At 43.3% G+C, this 15,693-nt stretch overlaps 2 protein-coding genes across 2 annotated transcripts; one reads left to right on the plus strand and one right to left on the minus strand.

The window, feature by feature from the left end:
• Positions 1-250: 250 nt before the first annotated feature.
• RASSF8 (ras association domain-containing protein 8) lies at positions 251-4,713 on the minus strand. Its single transcript, XM_064692396.1, has 5 exons — positions 3,932-4,713; positions 3,327-3,724; positions 2,095-2,881; positions 1,730-2,034; positions 251-1,674 (listed from the first exon to the last, which is right to left on the minus strand). The coding sequence occupies exons 1-5, from the start codon at positions 4,001-4,003 to the stop codon at positions 1,329-1,331; spliced, it is 1,908 nt and encodes a 635-aa protein (XP_064548466.1). The 5' UTR covers positions 4,004-4,713; the 3' UTR covers positions 251-1,328.
• A 348-nt stretch (positions 4,714-5,061) lies between these two features.
• Tnks (tankyrase) lies at positions 5,062-15,427 on the plus strand. The gene is given in 9 exon segments (XM_064689555.1): positions 5,062-5,794; positions 9,421-10,203; positions 11,281-13,197; positions 13,253-13,410; positions 13,474-13,766; positions 13,827-13,983; positions 14,047-14,165; positions 14,167-14,263; positions 14,266-15,427. Coding segments are annotated over 9 exon segments (4,635 nt in total). The 5' UTR covers positions 5,062-5,604; the 3' UTR covers positions 15,187-15,427.
• The last annotated feature ends 266 nt before the right edge of the window (positions 15,428-15,693 follow it).

Below are 15,693 nucleotides of genomic sequence, written 5' to 3' on the forward strand. Positions count from 1 at the left end.
GCTGCTGTTGATGTTGCTGCTGCAGCGAAGTCCTTGCTTCGTGTCCTGTTCGGCCTTGGCTGACCGTCGCGGCGCATTCGTATTGTGGCAAGCACTTTGTGGCAAGAGTTGGGAGTCAGACCGAGATGTAGCCGCAGCGCGAGACAATACTTAACTACATTTGATAATAGTCGAAATAGACGCATTTAGTATAAACTGAGATTCCTTAAAGTGCATATTCCTACCCGGCCGCATTAAAAACATCTGTCACTTCTTTGCGAGTTTTAAAAGAGCAACAAATAAAATCATAAAAAAATGTATTATTTATTGGCTAATAGTTATAATGCAATTTGAATTTGTTCTAAAAATTTGTGTCTTTTGTTTAATTAATAGTTATATACTTAAGTATATATTATATATTATAAACATATAGTATGTATATTGCTGTGACATAGCCCTAAGCAAATAAAATTGCTTTGCTAAAACGTTTGTGTAATTACTAAATATTGCTAATAATAAAAAAATTTGAAATGCACTTTGCAATAAAAGCTACAAAATATGCATTAAGTACTATTTGTTTAACACAATTTGCAATTTTCGACTATTGTGAAGCGTTTTCTAAACACTTTCCAAGTGGAAACCGTTAACAACAAAGTAATTGCTAATTTGTTCTTTTGCTAAAGCTGCGCTAAGTGCTAAGTACATATTTAATGATAATTATAAATCTATTTAGAATGGAATGGGGTCATAAATCACTAACAGCACAACATAAATGTAACATTAAAAAGGCGTTTTACATTTTCGTTTAGATACAATTATTGCAACAATTTACGTTTTCTAATGGCGCATGGTGAATGATTGAAATACATTTTATAGACTAGCAACAAAATATGTTATAATAATTAGGCATATTTTAAAGTTTATGTTAAAAATCAATAGTTATAGCACAAAAGAGTTAAGTACATACAAATTATAATCATATTAGTGGCAATGTTGTTATTGTTTTTGGAAAATTTCATTAAAAAATGCAACTAGTTAATGAACATTATTAAAATTTGTGAAAAATTTTGTGCACTAATTAGTTAATATTGTGTGGGTTGTGTCTAAAATTTGTAACAATTAACATTGCTTGAAGAGATCCATTAGGTATTTTTTTTTTGTTTTTCTGAAGAAGAAATATGCATAGATTTTATCGTTGTAAATTTGTGTCTTTGCAAATATTGTAATGTAGAGGCAACCACGATTGGCGCTCTACGTATTCAAGATATGTAAATCATTTCCTCATCTTTTGTTCCCCAAGTTACTTGAGTATAGAAAAATATTTCGTTGCTTTTAAATGTGGCGCGGTTTTAGACCCAAACGCCGTGAGGATTCTTGCTGGTGGGCACCGCCGTCTCCAATTGTCGCGGCGAACCTATGATGCGGCGACTGCTGCCCTGTTTGTTGGGTCCCTCGAGCAGATGCTTGATTTCCTCGGTGGTAGTTACGGTTAGGCTTTGCAGATTCACCTCCTTCATTTCGTTGACCAATTGCTCAACTTGACGCTTTTTCTCTGCAATGGCATGTTCAATCATAAGCAGCTCCTTTTTGAGATTGTCAGCCGTTTTGTTAGATGTGTCTGTATTATGCAGCGCCTGATCTATGTCGCTTTGTATGCGCTCCATTTCAATCAGAAAATCACGCTCCACAGTTTGTCTGCATTAAGAATTTGTTATTAAGGCTTAAATATGTATTTAACTCGCCAGCTCACCTATTGCTCTGCTGCTGCTGCTCCAGCTCAATGTCATCCATTAGCAAACGCATTTTGTTCTTGCACTGCAGCAGCTCTGTCTCACAATTGGCCAGCTTGGAGCGTAGCAAAGCAATTTCGGATTTGAGTGTCTTCTCCTGTTGCTTGACCAGTTCGTTCTCCTCCTCTACATACTGCAACGTTTGCAGCTGTTCGCTACCTTGCCTAAAAATTTGATCCGCCTTGGCTATCTCACGTGATATGACCTCCAATTCAATCGCATGATCACGTTCTCTGCTCTCCAAAAAAACAATTTCCGTATCAAACTGCAATTATAATTATGATTAATTGATTTGTTTTTTAAATTTTAGTTATTTGTTTCTAACCTTTTGCAGCTCCAATTGCTGTGCGGTAATTTTCTCGCGTTGAAACTTAATTAACTGCAGTAGATCATTATATTGCGTGGCCTGGAACATGCTCTCGCCCTCATCCATGCACTGATTGCTAACGTGATTGTTGTTGTTGTTGTTCATGTTGTGTGGCTCGTAGTCGCTGAGAAATGGATTTGTTGTGGAGGATGCATTGGATATGGTCTCAGCAGCGCTGCTGCTGGCCGGCAAGCGTTGCGTCTGGCACATGGGACTATTGCGCGGTGGCGGCGGATCACGATATGGTGGCGGCACCAGTGCGCCATTTGATGAAATTGCTGGCGCTTGTTTGTACAGCTCGGGTGAGTTGTTGTTGTTGTTATTGTTATTGTTATTGTTGCTAACGTTGCTGTTGGCATAAATGTCGCATAAATGCTCATTGCTGCTATTGCTATTGTTGTTATATTCATTCGGACTAGCTCGTCTCAGCTCGTTGCTGGATTTGCTCAGCTGAGTGTAAATGTGTTGATTGTTGTTGTTGTTGCCATTGCTGCTGCTGTGGTTGTTGTTGTATAAATCGCTGTAATCATTTAGTGCGGGCGCATTGCTGCTGCTACTGCTGCTCATATCCAACGGATTCGAGAGCGATTTCTCATGCTTGGGCAGCAACGGTGCCGCTTTGCTTGACGGCGGCAACTGTTGCTGCTGCTGCGTATGTTTTTGTTGTTGTTGTTGTTGTTGCTGCTGCTGTTGTGGTATGCCTTTAACTATGCCAATGTTGTCGAATTGTTTGGCATCATAGCCGCTGTAAAAATTAGATACGTTTTATTATTAAAGTTGAGGGCTATTAAAAACTAGTTTGCGATACATGAGCCTAACAAAGTTGAACTGGCTATAAACGCATATTTGCTGAGTCGCTTTTTGTTACATTTCGTTAAGTTTTAGTTAAGAAGCATTAAAATCTTGTAGCTGATAAATTGAAACATGCTATCATAAAAAGTCAAAAGGGTGGGTTGTCTATGTAGTTCTTTTGGCTCCTACGTGTTTTGTTAGCACAATCCGGGTATACTGGCTGTATCAGAAAGTGGGATCTGGGAAAACTGAACGACTAGCTTTTTTAGATTATTGACGGAGCTGTTAAAACTGATCAGTTATATATATACTTAATATGTTCACAGATGTGCTACTTATTTCTGAACAATGTTAGAATACTCCTGTTATACTCGCATCGACCTTTTGTTGCTACGCACCCAAAACTTTTTTTCAGCTCTTTTGTGCGATAGCCCAGCTCCACGCTGGACTTTTGCTTTTGCAATGTGGGCGGCGGCGGCAATTTGCTCTCATTATTATTATTGTTGTTGCTGTTGCTGGGGCCAAGCGGCTTTTTAGTTATCATGACTGCATAGTTGTTGTTGGGCAGCTGCTGCTGTTGTTGTTGCTGCTGCTGTTGTTGCTGTTGTGTGGGCTGCTGCTTGTTCTCGGATCGCTGCAATATAAACTGCACATCATTTGCATACTCGCCCCATTTGAGCAGCAGCTTCATGGGATTTTCATTGGGCGCGAGATGCCGCTCATTATTGCGCCAGCGTTCGATTAGCGTAAATCGACCCACTTTGCCCGTGGCATGGGCCAAGGCAAACACCACATCCTGCAAAGAAGAATACATATTAGACAAGGGCTGCAGGTGTAAAGCCAGAAATTATTTTCGGGTTGCCCAAATTTAAATACCCTATCCAAGAAGACACTTTGTTGTTTGCATTTATCACGAATATTTATGATCTATGCACATTTCACGACAAAATAGTTTGACTCTCTTGTGAGGGTATTAAAATCAATATATATAGTTATTACGCACCTGGCAAGTGGTATTTACCGTTACGCCGCACACAATACGCTGTATGCCCTCAACCCAAACTTTTAGTTCCATTTTGGAGAGCCAAGACGTATGAATTAATTATTTTATATTTTCGATTCGCTTGTCGTTGTTATTGTTGCTGCTGCTGCTGCTGCCAGAAAATTGCTACTAAAGTGAAGTCTAATTATTTCCAAACGCAGCACAGCGTCGACGAAGCCTGAAATGCTGTCGCGAGGGCAGCGAAGCGTGCGCCCCGTTATTGTTGGTGTTTTTTGTTGCTAACGCTGCGCCATGGCTAGACTGCGACTGTTGTTGTTGTTGTTGCTGCCGCTGCCACTGCAACACCAAATTGGGGGTGGAGCTGCACTTCCACTTTTGCTTCTAGTTGTCGCGTTTGTTCCCTTTCTTTCTGCTTTGTTGTAGCTATTTTTCCCCAATTGCTTCTGTTGTCTGTTTGTTTGTGGCTGTCGCTGCTGCTGCTTCACTTGCACTTATTACTTGTTTCAGAGCGCGCGGGTGCCGCGGGTTGCAGGTGTATGTACGTGTGTGCCAGTATGGACTTTGCAAGTGTGCGTGCGTGTGTTCTGATTCACTTTTTGTTTGTTTTACGCCTATTAATACTGTTGTTTCCTTGCGCATATTATTGTTTACATGAACACACACACTTATCGGGCATTTTTCTTGTGTTTTGCATGCGCGAATTGTACAATTTTTACATTTTTTTTAAAGCGAAAAACAAATGCACAATGCGCGCATTGTTGTTGGCATGCACTTGTACTCGATACCCGTGACAGGGCTACACTTACAATAAAAACCATGGCTTATTACAGGGCTGGATAATAAATATGTTGCTATCGTTTTCCGCAGTTTGGCGCGCAATTAAATATAATAATCAAACTTTATGTAAAACGCATTACCGAACGACATAAGCTCTGTTGATTAGATTAATAAATACTAGCCCGAAAATCATTGTTAAAATTTAAACAAAATCAAAAAAATAAATAATAAGTAATCGATAACTTTTTGACCAAAACGATTACGCAGCGCAACCAGTGTGTGCACACCATTTATAAGTATCAGTTATAAGTACCGATTATAAGTAAATTGCGTACTGTGTATCGATAGAATATCAACAATCCTCTTCGCGAGCTGAACGAAAACAATTGCAACTAGCGCAGCAGCAGCGCAGCACTTACAAAAGAAAAAGAGTTTTCGCACAGTTTATATTGATTATAGTGCATACCACTTGTGCTATTAACAAATAAAAAAAAAGTGCCAAACGCAGTGCTGCCTACGGGGCCAACGACAACAATTGTTGCTCCCCACAGGGCCAAGAGTTTCCTCATCGCCACTCCGTTGTGTGCGTGCCTGTGATTGTGTGAGTGAGTGTGGAGCAGCAGCAAAAAATGGCCAGTGAATGTTTCACAGCTGCATAAACATGAACTCGAGTTAGGCCAACCAGATATAGCATCTGTTTTCGGTGCAGCCGTATATATAGAGTATAACGCGTTTTATTTTCGGGCGCGACGGCCAGCTGCTGCTCAGTTACGCTGCGTGTAAACAAAACAAAAGCCAGAAGTGGAGCAGCGCGAGGCGAGGCAACTGCATCAACAACAACAGCAGCAGTAGCAGCAGAAATAACAACAACAACACCACCAACAACAACTAGCACAATGGCAAGTCGCAGTCGGGCTATATTAAATGTTAATCTCGATACGGTCATGGCCAACGATCCATTGCGTGAGCTTTTTGAGGCCTGCAAAACAGGTGAAATAGCCAAAGTGAAGAAGCTGATAACGCCACAAACGGTTAATGCGCGCGACACAGCGGGACGTAAATCGACGCCATTGCATTTTGCAGCGGGTGAGTAACAGAATCCTTTGGGCCCAGCGCGCACCCTGTCACTGCCGCCGTCTCTTTTCGCCTATTAAGGTTGAAGGTCTCGTTGGTTAGCAGCCCCCTAACCAGTGCTGCCAGTTGCGCCCGTTTCCCGTCGAATGCAGCGAGTATTCTAGCCTTTTTAAAAACCTCTTTTGCCTTTTTTCCGCTACCAAAGGCTTTTCCAATTTTGTGACGAACTGAGTAGCACATATAGGGAGACAGCGACGACCACAGAAGGTATATATATATTCTTGATCCATCTTGTCTCTCAGTTAAAGCTGACCTACTGAAGTTTTGCAACTTCCGGAACACTATTTCATATAGCTGTTCTAAGAATTATTCGAACAACAAAAAATAACTATTTTTAAATAAAACTCAGCTTTTTTTTTGCTGCTACTTAACACTGCCCCAACCCCCTACCCCTATTTACACGCATACACATGCACTCGCAACTGCTGCGTTTCTGGCCTTGATCTACTTTTGGTCGCTATGACGAGCGTCATTGTTGCCTGGCTAGTAGTCGGCGGTCGCCACGAGAAGGTTTGCCACCCGCCGACCGCACCTCCCCCTGCACAGTCGGCTCGCAGAGTTGACCTACTTTTCTGCTTGGTTTGGTTTCGATTCCGGAACCCTCGGCGACCCTGCTACGACTATGTGTTGCATTTGGCCCAACATGTTTTCTATTTTCGCAAAAGAGAAAAATATATGTATATACTATATATATGTATATGTATATGTTCGGCCTGGTCAGCATCCTGCTGACGTCGTTTGCATCTTTTGTATTGGCCTTGTCTTGTAACTGAGGGCTCAAATCGTATCAGCTTAAATAACAAATTTCACTTTTTGCTCTGTTGCTCTGTTGCTTCGCAAAGGCGCGCGCGGCTGTCACGCCCAAACGCACGCAGCTCGCCCCCAACTCCTTGACTAATTAAAAAAAATACCTTTTGTCTGGTTAAGAGGGGGTTTTGGGGACGGGGTAAGGGGAAAGGGGAAAGAGGTACTTGTGAGTTTCACGCCCTTTGCATATCAATTTTTGCTGTGCCTTTTTTTATATACCCTTTCCATGTGTATTGCAATTTGGGTACGAGGCTTGTGACGCATTAAGGGAAACCATTCTAAGGCTATAAATTAAAGGGAATTTCACTTATTTTAAATATTTTTCATCTTAAATGTGGGAGTCTTCTATGGAATGAGGCATATAGATATATAAATAAGGTATAGTTCACAGAACGAAGCTTATTTTTTGAGCAGCTTCGAATTTTCGTCTGGAAAAATCCATCTAAAATTGATGCTAGATGTAACTAATAAAAACAAATTAAATAAATAAAATACATGAGAATCGTAATTGAATTGAATTGCTACTGAATTTGAACTGGCGTCCTGCCGCTTGTTAGTACGACGTTTAAGTAACATAGTATGTATGCATAAGGTCAAAGTATATTTAAACGTGACAAAAAGGTTTTTACTGTGCATCAGAATACATAACTATATCTTATATATTGTATGTCTGTATTTCCCATGCTTGCAAGAGCATTTTAACTTCGTTACAAAAATAATTAAGTACTTTTCTGTGGTAGCTGTCTATGATTCATGCTTAGCTTGTTTCCCCCCATTTTTTGTGTGTTGTTTGTATTTTACTTTTAACTGTTTACTGTTTTGACTGTCTCTCTAAACTGGTTTGCCATCCAATTTTGATGTTGTTGTTGTTGTCATGTCTTTTGTCACGTTCTGAAGACTGAAGAGAGAAAAAAAAGTGAGATCTTCAAGAGGTCTCCAGTTGCTACTGACAGAGTTTTCACCTTGTTTAAAGTCAAAACGAACTAGCAAATGTTGTCCCGCCCCGCCCAATTCAGTCGCGACCCTCGCGACGCATCTGTTGCAAATTGTAACACGTTTGTTTTTATAAAATATCAACGCACCCCTCTCGAAAGAATTTCACATAAGCGTACATTCATTTATTTATATCCGATTCATTGTTATCATTTTTTATTTGTACAGCTTTCTTGTTTATAAAGACGATAAGAAACTCGATAATTGTGGCTGACACGTATCCGCTGATAAAGTCGCCAAAGTCTTTGGCTAGACCTTTCATATAACATATTTCGTTTTTCTAAGTTAGCCAAACCAACAATCGTTTAATTAATTAACCTTCAACTTTATTGTGTTATTATTCTTAAAGTTTTTGGCTTAATACGCTCGCTCAAGGAGCTTTGTTTATGACTATAACAATGCACAGAAACCGCAATAGAAATAATAATAATATTAATTCCAACCATTGCACATTCAATTGCTCAACACACCACTCGCAGCTAATAATTATTTTCCATTCTATTAATTTTCCACGCAACTTTCGTAATTGTTTTGCGAAAAAATAGTGAAGTGAACGCGGCTAACCAAAAAGTTTCGCAAAGACTTCAGGGAAGACTTTGCAAATAAAACCCGTTTATATATTAAATGCTCTTTTAATTCAAAATTGTTATGGATAAACAATTTTTTGTATATAGTACATTAATTACTTCTATTTGTGCTTGTTTTTCTATTATTTTGTTAAAGATTTTTAATATGATTAATTAGTTATCGCTCTGGCTTGTCGACACAAAAGTTTAGATAATTAATTGTTTGTTGGCTTGAAAAATGCATTTTTCACTTTATTTTGTTTGTAATATGGCACCCTAATGCTATTGTCACAGCGAATGCCCCTAATGATTGCTATAAACTATCAAATTTCAACTGCACTCAAGCTGTTCAATTCGAGACCCCGTCTGAATATTTGATTACATCACAAAATCGAGCATCAGTCAACGCGTCAATCAGTTAAACGAACATATATATTGTTGTATATATATATAATAGATAAATAAAATGAAACAATCAAATAATAACAATTTCTTCAAAATCTTATCTGTATAACTTACCAGGTTTTTTCAATCTGGGAAAATTCTAAGTCTGATTGATGACTAATGATTGGGCATTTTATAGGTTAATAGATTATAAAATAAGAATACTAAGATAAGATTGAGGTTCACAAAAAAAAAAAAGAAATAATCATTTTACTATAAGTTCACAGTTTTCAGTCTGTTCAGCATTAGAAAATCTAAACGAAATCAAAATTAATTTATTGTAATACGCCTATCAATAGATAGGCAACTTAATTAGCTAACAGCAGTCGGTTAAGGACTCTGGAGTTCTTAGCCGAGTTCAAATACGAAGTGCATAAAGATGTGCCCCGAATGGGTTTTATGTGTTGACAGCTTTCTTTACCTCTGCCTTGGATACTCTTTTTGTTATTTTTTGTTTTTTTTTTATCAGCTATTCTATTTGCTGCTTTGTTGTCTCAACAATAACCTAGACTAAGATTTATGATGGCCACAAGGTTGACGGCTGCTAGAGCCAACTGTGTATGTGGTTGAAGGGGGGGCAACTGCCGGAAATCTGTTAGAACCGAAGGTCTCTCAAAGAACCCGCCCTCCCCCGCGTCCTCCACAAACCGCCAGCGAATGCAAAGACAACGCAAATAACAGTTAGTTAACCATGTTAGGCCACTTTTAGGGCTTGCTGCTAGGTCATGTTCAGCATTGGTTCTAATATGATGCACTCTGCTTTTCCAGGTTATGGCCGACGTGAGGTGGTTGAGTTCCTGCTGAACAGCGGCGCCTCGATACAGGCCTGCGATGAGGGCGGACTCCATCCGCTGCACAATTGCTGCTCCTTTGGCCATGCGGAGGTTGTGCGTCTGTTGCTAAAGGCCGGCGCCAGCCCGAATACCACCGACAACTGGAACTATACGCCGCTGCACGAGGCGGCCAGCAAGGGCAAGGTGGATGTCTGCCTGGCACTGTTGCAGCATGGCGCAAATCATACCATACGCAATGCGGAGCAGAAGACACCGCTGGACCTGGCCGATGATGCGACACGTCCGGTCTTAACCGGCGAATATCGCAAGGATGAGCTGCTCGAGGCGGCACGCTCCGGCGCCGAGGATCGTCTCCTCGCGCTGCTCACGCCCCTCAATGTCAATTGTCATGCGAGCGATGGACGCCGCTCGACGCCTCTGCATCTGGCCGCGGGCTACAATCGCATAGGCATTGTCGAAATACTCCTGGCTAATGGCGCCGATGTCCATGCCAAGGATAAGGGCGGCCTGGTGCCGCTGCACAATGCCTGCTCCTATGGCCACTTTGATGTCACCAAGCTGCTCATCCAGGCTGGCGCCAATGTCAATGCCAACGATCTGTGGGCCTTTACGCCGCTGCACGAGGCCGCCTCCAAGAGCCGTGTGGAGGTGTGCAGCCTGCTCCTCAGCCGCGGCGCAGATCCTACGCTCCTCAACTGCCACAACAAGTCGGCCATCGATGCGGCCCCAACGCGGGAGCTGCGCGAACGCATTGCCTGTAAGTGTTTCCATAAGATCTAACAAGTCTCTTTTCTTTAATTAAGCAAAACTCTAGATCTTTACAGCATGTGACTTTAGTTCCTAATATTTTTTTTATATATTTTAAAAAGTATAATTATCACCTGTCGATTAGATTTTATTTACGAGTCGTCTGCTTTAAGCGAACCGCTAAAAGAAACTTGCTCTTGAATTTGAATTGAATTTTTCTTACATAAATAAATTGCTTAATTCGATAAAAACAAATGTCACACTATAAAAACTATCTGTTCTACCTTCTTCCATAACTTTGTTAAATGATTTTCCAATCTTCTTTCCTATAAAAAAATTTTAATAGATTTTTATAAATCTGAAATTAAGTTTTTGTATCATTATTTTAATGCCTCTAAATGATTAATACCTTTCCTAAAGCTTTCAATTATTTTGTAAACATGTCGAGTGTACAGGGAATATCCTTACATAAGTTCTACCAAACAGAATCTTGCTTAAGCCAGGGCAGCAAGACCTTCAAAAAGAAGATCGCTGGTTCAGCTGACGGCTCGAAGCGACTTCCCTGCTTGAGGTTCGGTTCTTGATGCTGGCTTCCCCACATCCATGAACCCCGATTTTTGTTCAAGCCATGGCTTTTCATATATTTTTAGAACGTTGATGAAATTAATTAATTTGATTTCTGCCCAAAACTGGCAAGTATGATTAAATAAATCGAACGATTTGGGCCCAAATTATACATGCCTTGGAGGGCCTTCGGAAAATTTTTTACTAGGAAGCAAACAAAAGTATGATTTATTTAAATATTAAAAAATTAAATCATCTAGTTCTGAGTGTGGAATATCTTGACTCCATTTTAATTTGGGCCAGAGCTAACAATTATTTTCAACTGAACATTTTCCAATTTCTTTTGAGTATTTTTCTTAACTTTAATTTATTTTACGGTTGGACTTTTTTTAAATTTTAAAAATCTTTATTAATTGCATTCGCCAACTTTAAAATATATCTTATAATTAGCAGCTATTTTAAGTGGTTTTCTTAGCTAATTGAACAATTTCCCAACTAATTCTTTATCATTGTCCTATTCCAGTTGAGTATAAGGGACACTGCCTGCTGGACGCTTGCCGCAAATGCGATTTGTCGCGTGTCAAGAAACTCGTTTGTGCCGAAATTGTAAACTTTGTGCATCCGTACACGGGGGATACACCACTCCATCTGGCTGTGGTCTGTCAGGATGCGAAACGCAAGCAGCTGGTGGAGCTGCTGACACGCAAGGGATCGTTGCTCAATGAGAAGAACAAGGCATTCCTCACACCGCTGCATCTGGCCGCCGAGCTGATGCACTACGATGCCATGGAGGCGCTGCTCAAGCAGGGCGCCAAGGTGAACGCCTTGGACAGCCTGGGCCAGACGGCGCTGCATCGTTGCGCACGCGATGAGCAGGCGGTGCGCCTGCTGCTCTCCTATGCGGTGGACAGCAGCATTGTGTCGCTGGAGGGTCTGACAGCCGCACAGCTGGCCTCGGATAGCGTGCTGAAGCTGCTCAAGAATCCGCCGGACAGCGAGACACATCTGCTGGAGGCGGCTAAGGCTGGCGATTTGGATGCAGTGCGTCGCATTGTGCTTAACAATCCGCATACGGTCAACTGCAGGGATCTGGATGGACGTCACTCGACGCCGCTGCACTTTGCCGCCGGCTTCAATCGTGTGCCCGTCGTGCAATTTCTGCTGGAACACGGCGCCGAGGTGTATGCTGCCGACAAAGGTGGTTTGGTGCCACTGCACAATGCCTGCTCGTATGGCCACTACGAGGTCACCGAGCTGCTCGTCAAGCATGGCGCCAATGTGAATGTCTCCGATTTGTGGAAATTTACGCCGCTCCACGAGGCCGCTGCCAAGGGCAAGTACGATATATGCAAGCTGCTCCTCAAACACGGCGCTGATCCCATGAAAAAGAATCGTGATGGCGCCACGCCTGCTGATCTCGTCAAGGATTCGGATCATGATGTCGCTGAGCTGCTGCGTGGTCCATCCGCGCTGCTGGATGCGGCCAAAAAGGGCAATCTGGCGCGCGTGCAGCGTCTTGTTACGCCGGAGACGATCAATTGCCGGGATTTGAATGGACGCAACTCCACGCCGCTGCATCTAGCCGCGGGCTATAATAATTTCGAGTGCGCCGAATATCTGCTGGAGCATGGCGCCGATGTTAATGCCCAGGACAAGGGCGGTCTCATACCGTTACACAACGCCAGCTCCTATGGGCATTTGGATATCGCCGCGCTGCTGATCAAGCACAAGACGGTGGTCAATGCCACGGACAAATGGGGTTTCACGCCGCTGCATGAGGCCGCGCAAAAGGGTCGCACGCAGCTGTGCTCCCTGCTGCTGGCCCATGGTGCCGATGCCTACATGAAAAACCAGGAGGGACAAACCCCCATAGAGCTGGCCACAGCAGATGATGTCAAGTGCCTGCTGCAAGACGCCATGGCCACGTCGCTCAGTCAGCATGCGCTCAGCGCCTCCACGCAATCGTTGGCACACAGCTCGTCGGCGCCCGATGCTGCTGCAGGGGCTGCTAATGCAGCAACAGCTGCTACGGCCGCATCTGCATCTGCATCCGCGGCGGCGGCGGCGGCGGCACTGCTCTCACCCACCACGGAGACAGTTTTGCTGCCCTCGGGCGCTTCCATGACGCTCAGCGTGCCGGTGCCGCTGCCTCTGCACAGTTGTGCCACACGCCTCAGTCCTGCCCAGGGCGCCGAGGCACATGGCGCCGAAAATACGGGCAGCGAAGAGCTGCTGCAAGATCCGGAGTCGATAACAAATGTTTCCGGTTTCTTGAGCAGCCAGCAATTGCATCATTTAATCGAGCTGTTCGAACGCGAACAAATCACTCTGGACATATTGGCCGAGATGGGTCATGATGATCTCAAGCAGGTGGGCGTATCCGCCTACGGGTTTCGACACAAGATACTCAAGGGCATTGCGCAGCTGCGAGCCACCACGGGTGAGTACCGCATGCTCAAATTAAATTCTTTAATTTATCTCGTTATTCTCGCCAGGCATTGGCAACAATGTGAATCTGTGCACGCTGCTGGTGGACCTGCTGACGGATGACAAGGAGTTTGTCGCCGTTGAGGAGGAGATGCAGGCTACTATACGGGAGCATCGTGATAATGGGCAGGCGGGCGGTTATTTCACACGCTACAACATTGTTAGGGTAGGTTTGACTTGAGCCAATTCGCTCCAGCGCTTCGACTTACAATATACAACTTTATTGCAGGTACAAAAGGTGCAGAATCGTAAGCTGTGGGAGCGTTATGCGCATCGACGCCAGGAGATTGCCGAGGAGAACTTGTTGCAGTCGAACGAGCGCATGCTCTTCCATGGCAGCCCCTTTATCAATGCCATTGTGCAGCGTGGCTTTGATGAGCGGCACGCCTACATAGGCGGCATGTTCGGTGCTGGCATTTATTTTGCCGAGCACAGCTCGAAGAGCAATCAGTATGTATATGGCATAGGCGGCGGCATAGGCTGTCCATCGCACAAGGACAAATCCTGCTATGTGTGTCCCAGGTAGGGTTTCATCAGAGCCCACCTAGGAGTTGCTGTTACTAATTGTTATCTCTCTTGCAGGCAACTGCTGCTGTGCCGCGTTGCGCTGGGCAAATCATTTTTGCAGTACAGCGCCATGAAGATGGCACATGCGCCGCCCGGACACCATTCGGTGATTGGTCGTCCCTCGGCGGGTGGCCTGCACTTTGCTGAATATGTTGTCTATCGGGGTGAACAGGTAATCTATATAGAAATATGCTTGGCAAGCAGCTCCACTAACATATACGTACATTATTTGCAGTCTTATCCAGAGTACTTGATAACCTATCAAATTGTCAAGCCCGATGATAGCAATAATGGCTCGGAGGAAACAAGCTGATGGATGCCCTCGGTTGGCTCGACGCCCACAACAACATCGCCGTCACCGCAACAGCAACCACTACAGACCTCAGCGCCAGTTAAAGTTTTCGCCACAGTAACAGCCAAATTCACAGGCACGGCCACGGCCACAGCGACAGTTACAGTTACAGCTCCAGTTGCCAAGCGGCGGCATAGGCATGCCCAGAAATATCAACAGCAACCAGTGCCGCATTTGCCTTCTTCGCCGTTGCAGTTGCAGTATCAGCATTATCAGCCGCAGCAGCCGCTGGTGACCACTACGCAACCAGCACCGGCTGGTGTTTTTAGCACGCACAACAACAACATGCACCATACTTATAGCAATATTAACAATAACAACGCCAACAACAACAACGGCAGCAACAATGGCAACACAAATAACAACAACAATGATATGTCACCCATATCGAATAGCAATAGCTACTCTTCGGTGGACACAAATCAAACGCTACTCAACTCGATTGCCAATCAGCGCGGAGGCAGCAGCCACAGCCAGCAGAATCGTTCGGCGCCGAGCCACAGCCGCAAATATAGTCAATTTATGATCATCACGCCTGCCGTTTCCATTGATCGGGATTTTGAGTATGAATCGCATTTGGATTTCGAGGACTTTGCCAATGCGGCGCACAACAATGGAAATCTGTTCCGTTTGGGTCTGCGGCGTAGTGACAGCAGCAGCGATGACAGCGGACACAGCAGCGACAGCAGCTTTCGCTCCAATTACAATCCCTATTTGCATCACAGTCGCCAGCATTTGCTGGCCAAGAAGGGCCATAATAATGGAGGCGGCGGCGCTGGTGCACATCAATTTTATGCCTTCTCCTCCTCCTGGCGCTGGTGCACGTTGCTGTGCGCTGCGATGCGTTGCTTTGGCGCCGGGCATGGCAATCAGGCCCCCTACAGCAGCTCCTTTGTGCATCATCGTTTACGTCGCTGCTCCTCCTACAATGCAGATATCGCCTATGATTATGAGCATTTCGCAGCGCCGTTTAAAGCTCGTAAGACACGCGATCATATGAATAATATTACGTATGAGTTGTGACGGTGGCCGCTGCCTGAAATCGTTATGCATTTTGATCTCTTTGTCGCCGTTGTATGTGTTGGTCTAATCCTAAAATTTCAGCTCCTTATTAGACTTTTATTACAAGTTATTATTAGCTATAAATGTCGTGTACTGTGTGTCGTCGTATATTCTAGCTACTTTACAAATCTGATTGTTAAATCAAAAAAAAAAAAAAACTAAAAGGGCAGCACATTTTTTGAGTGATTTTAATTCGAACTTACGAGTAATTAATATTTAAAAGAAATAATACGATAATACAACAACAACAAAAAAGAATTGAAAACAATACATAAGTATGAGTATGCAATATGCACGCGCGTTTACTTAAGTGTTTAAATTTAGCTAATTAATTTAACAAATGACAACAATTCAAACTCCAATTAAATTTAAATATACATATATATATACAAATAAACTAACAGTATTTCAATAAAATGATTCAATTTGAAAAGCGCGCGTACTGTGTGCATAGCAGTAAGCTTTAGA

Source organism: Drosophila montana, unplaced genomic scaffold (assembly GCF_035044405.1).
Source record: "Drosophila montana isolate Dmon_TW-CO22-7 unplaced genomic scaffold, ASM3504440v1 contig_1505_1, whole genome shotgun sequence".
In the NCBI taxonomy this organism is placed as follows: domain Eukaryota; kingdom Metazoa; phylum Arthropoda; class Insecta; order Diptera; family Drosophilidae; genus Drosophila; species Drosophila montana.